Source organism: Phoenix dactylifera, chromosome 3 (genome assembly GCF_051530095.1).
Source record: "Phoenix dactylifera cultivar Ajwa chromosome 3, Ajwa_hap1_PhDact_Kaust_v1.1, whole genome shotgun sequence".
Lineage (NCBI taxonomy): Eukaryota > Viridiplantae > Streptophyta > Magnoliopsida > Arecales > Arecaceae > Phoenix > Phoenix dactylifera.
Genome location: NC_143192.1, coordinates 42,308,058 through 42,311,555, shown reverse-complemented (window position 1 = coordinate 42,311,555; position 3,498 = coordinate 42,308,058). Strand labels below are relative to the sequence as shown.

Here is a 3,498-nt window from a genome sequence, read left to right as displayed (position 1 = left end):
TTTTTTTTCTAGAGAGAAATTCAAGAGTCCTGTGCTTGCGCAACATAGAAACACAAGCACAAATAAAAGAGACATGAGAACCAAAGCAGTGGAGATGATATGAAAGGAGATGGAGAGAGAATAATGGACAATGAGCAACATCATTTTGAGATTTGTTTGTTTCTTTGTGGACTAATTACTAAAATTTAACTATTTCTTTGTGATAGTAAATATAATGTACAAGATTTGGAAGTGGCCAAGTTGTCGCTGAAGAAGATCCAGACCTCAAACTCAATATGCACAAGCGAGAGGGGCAAAACATGGCTCCATTAAACGTCATCTTGTTAGGTGTCTTGTCAGCTGTTCGAAGTTAAAAAAAGACCCAAAAGGGAAGTCAAGCACGGAGAAATTCCATTGCCAACATGCAGTCGTTAGCTACCAAAAAAAGAGAACACGGAATAATGCCACTATCAACTTGCATAGGCAAAAGAAACAAACGGGAGACGCCCTTTCCCTCTGGCCAACAAACGTGGCAAAAGAAAGAACCTAAAACGTATATAAAGGCTTCTCTATTTTTTTTTCTTGCTTGTTGAAAAAGTAAAATTACTTCTTTTTTTTTTTCTGTTGAAAAAGTAAAGTTATTCTGACACCTTGCCGTGGCCTCTTGCACCTTCCCTCACAAGGTCAACCCCCGCATCAAGTCCCACTCCTCCGCATCGTCGTCATCCCCGCGTCCACCTGCGGGGCCGCCACGCTCTCCTCCGCCGCCGCCGCGCACCAGGTAGGGCATGGAGTTGAACGCCCTGGCGAGCCGGCGTGCCGCAGCCCCTCCTCCGCCAAAATCCCCCGCACGCCCCTTGAGCCCCTCGAACATCACCTCCGGCTCGTGCTGCATCGCCCTCAGCACATCCGCGCACGACGCCCCCGGCACCGCCCGCGTCACCGCGAAGCAGTGCGGTCCCTCGCTCTGCTCCACCCGCACCACGCTGGGCCCCGCGAACAGGTTGTGGGCCCCGCCCAGCGCCTCCTGGTAGGCCCCTCCCAAAAACATCCCCAGAAAGTACCCGCCATCCTCTCCGTCAAGCTCGTGGACCGGGAGGCTGGACCAACCGCCGATAAACCGGTCCACCTTCCCGTCGCTGTCGCAGGTCAGGTCCTGCAGAACCGCGCTCACCCCTGGCCGCTGGTCCAGCCGGTGGATCGGCGCGATCGGGAACAGCTGCCCGATAGCCCAGAAATCCGGCAGCGACGTGAACACCGAGAGGTTCACGTGGTACGCCCGGACCGGCTCGGCATGACCGTTCTCCTTGGCGAGCACCTCGCATAGGCCGTCCACCGCCGCCAGGTGCTCCAGGCCGAGGAGCCCTTCCTTGAACCGCTCCACGCACCGCCGCTTCAGCTGCTCCGCATACAGGAGGCACGTCTCGTACTCCCCCCGCACGGCGGCCGCCACCAGGCTACGGTAGTCCACGAGTCCCTCCAGAAGATGGGCGACGTCCGGCCCGATGGGAACCGGCTCGGCCACGGCAGAGCAGGAGGATGAGGAGAAGGCCTCGAAGACGAGGACCGAGTGGTGGGACACGAGGGCTCGCCCGCTCTCGCTGCAGATGATCGGGTGCCGCATGCGGCGCCGGTCGCATGCGTCCCGGACCGTCCGGACCACCGCGGCCGCGTACTCCTCGAGGCCGTAGCCGACCGACGCGTCGGAGCCGGCCGACCGGGTCCCGTCATAGTCGATGCCGAGGCCGCCGCCGACGTCGATGACGCGCATGGCCGCGCCCAGGCGGGCGAGCTCGCAGTAGATCTGGGCGGCCTCTCTGACACCGTCGGCGAGGAGGGCGGTGGTGGGGATCTGTGAGCCGATGTGGAAGTGGAGGAGCTGCAGGCAGTCGAGCATCTCGAGTCGCTGGAGCCGCCGAACCACGGGGAGTATCTGGGCGGCGGTGAGCCCGAACTTGCCCTTCTCGCCGGAGGTGGAACCGAAGTGGCCGGCGTGCTTGGTCCGGAGCTTAGCCCGGAGGCCGATCACCGGCCGGATGCCAAGCCTCCGGCCGGCCTCCACCACCGTGAGGAGCTCCTCCTCCTGCTCCAAAACAACGATGGCGTTGAGGCCCAAATTCCTGGCCGTAAGGGCGAGCTCGACGTACTCCACGTCCTTGTAGCCGTTGCAGATGAGGAAGGCCTCGGGGCTTCCTCTAAGGAGGCAGCTCATGGCGAGAAGGAGCTCCGGCTTGGATCCAGCCTCGAGACCGAAGTGGAAAGGGGCACCGGCCTCCACGATGTCCTCCACGACGTAGCGGTCTTGATTGCACTTCACCGGGTAGACCCCCTGGTAGCGGGAGCCGTAGCCGTTGGATCGGACAGCGAGGTCGAAGGCGGCGTGGAGGGACTCGAGGCGGTGGCGGAGGACGTCGGGGAAACGGACGAGGAGGGGGAGCCGGAGGCCGAGGCCGCCGGCGGGCTTCTGGTCGACGGCCTTCCGGACGGCCTTCATCAGGTCGATCTCCTGGTGGGGGAGTGTGGTGGCGCCGTGGGGCCGGACAGCGATGTTGCCGGCGGCGTTGACGGAGAAGTAGGGGGCTCCCCAGCCGTCGATCTTGTAGAGCTCCGCAGAGAGGTCGGTGGACCACGGGGTGAGGTGATCCCTCCCCGCCAAAGGAGCGCCGCCGGGAAGTGACTCCGGCGGGATACGAGATCCAGTCCGGGCGAAACCGTAGGTAGAATGCGGAAGCGCACCATCTAAGTGGGCCGGCATCACTTTCCGATCGAAAGTCAAACAAAAAATAATGGAAAAATAACAAAAAAACAATTAAAGGGAAAAAGAAGAAAGGAAGAAGGCTAGGGTTTAGATCTCGATGAGAATAAGGGGGCTTTGACACCCGCCGAGGCCGGAGCCCCGGCTACCCCCCCAAAAGAAACAGGAGAGAACCGATAACGCGGAGAGAGATCCTAGCCCGACCCTAGAGAATCCGGCAATCCCCACGCCGAGACTTCAGAAGACGGCAAAGAGGAAAGGAGACTGACAGCCAAAATCCACAGAGGAGAGGATATCCTCCTCTGATCTGGACACCAACAGCGGCGGGGAAGAGATAGGAAAGAACGGAAGGGAAGTCGGAAGCCTAACGGCAGGAGGCGGAGGACGGAAGGAGTCGGGCGAGGGCAATGGCCGGCGGCTAAGGACGGGGCGAGTGGTGAGGGAGAGAGAGAGAGAGAGGCTTGCGTGGAATTTAAAGCAGGAGGATGCCCTATTTTTTGATTCCCGTTTAATTGTTTTATGGCCCAAAAAAGAATAAATTATAAGAATCCCTTTAACTTTTAACCCTTTTTTTTTTCTTATCCCAATTTATCGCATGGAAATTCTCGCCTCGTCCTTCTTTCTCGGATCGCCTGATCGGATTGCCGCGTAAATCGTGGGGCCCGCTGCTGAGTCCTACGGCATATCGGACGGCCTGAGAAGCCAAAGAAACAAGGGAGAACGATATTTATTTTTGCGAGTTGAGTCTTGCCCTTCTTCGGTTC

General features: G+C 58.6%; 1 protein-coding gene across 1 annotated transcript; it reads right to left on the bottom strand.

Moving 5' to 3' along the window:
* Window positions 1-393: 393 nt before the first annotated feature.
* On the bottom strand, window positions 394-3,235 carry LOC103718498 (arginine decarboxylase-like). Its single transcript, XM_008807357.6, has one exon. The coding sequence runs from the start codon at window positions 2,732-2,734 to the stop codon at window positions 656-658; it is 2,079 nt and encodes a 692-aa protein (XP_008805579.4). The 5' UTR covers window positions 2,735-3,235; the 3' UTR covers window positions 394-655.
* Window positions 3,236-3,498: the final 263 nt, after the last annotated feature.

What these genes read in the sequence shown, in the direction of transcription:
- LOC103718498 (XM_008807357.6), bottom strand. Translation starts at nt 2,734, where the DNA reads ATGCCGGCCCACTTAGATGGTGCGCTTCCGCATTCTACCTACGGTTTC.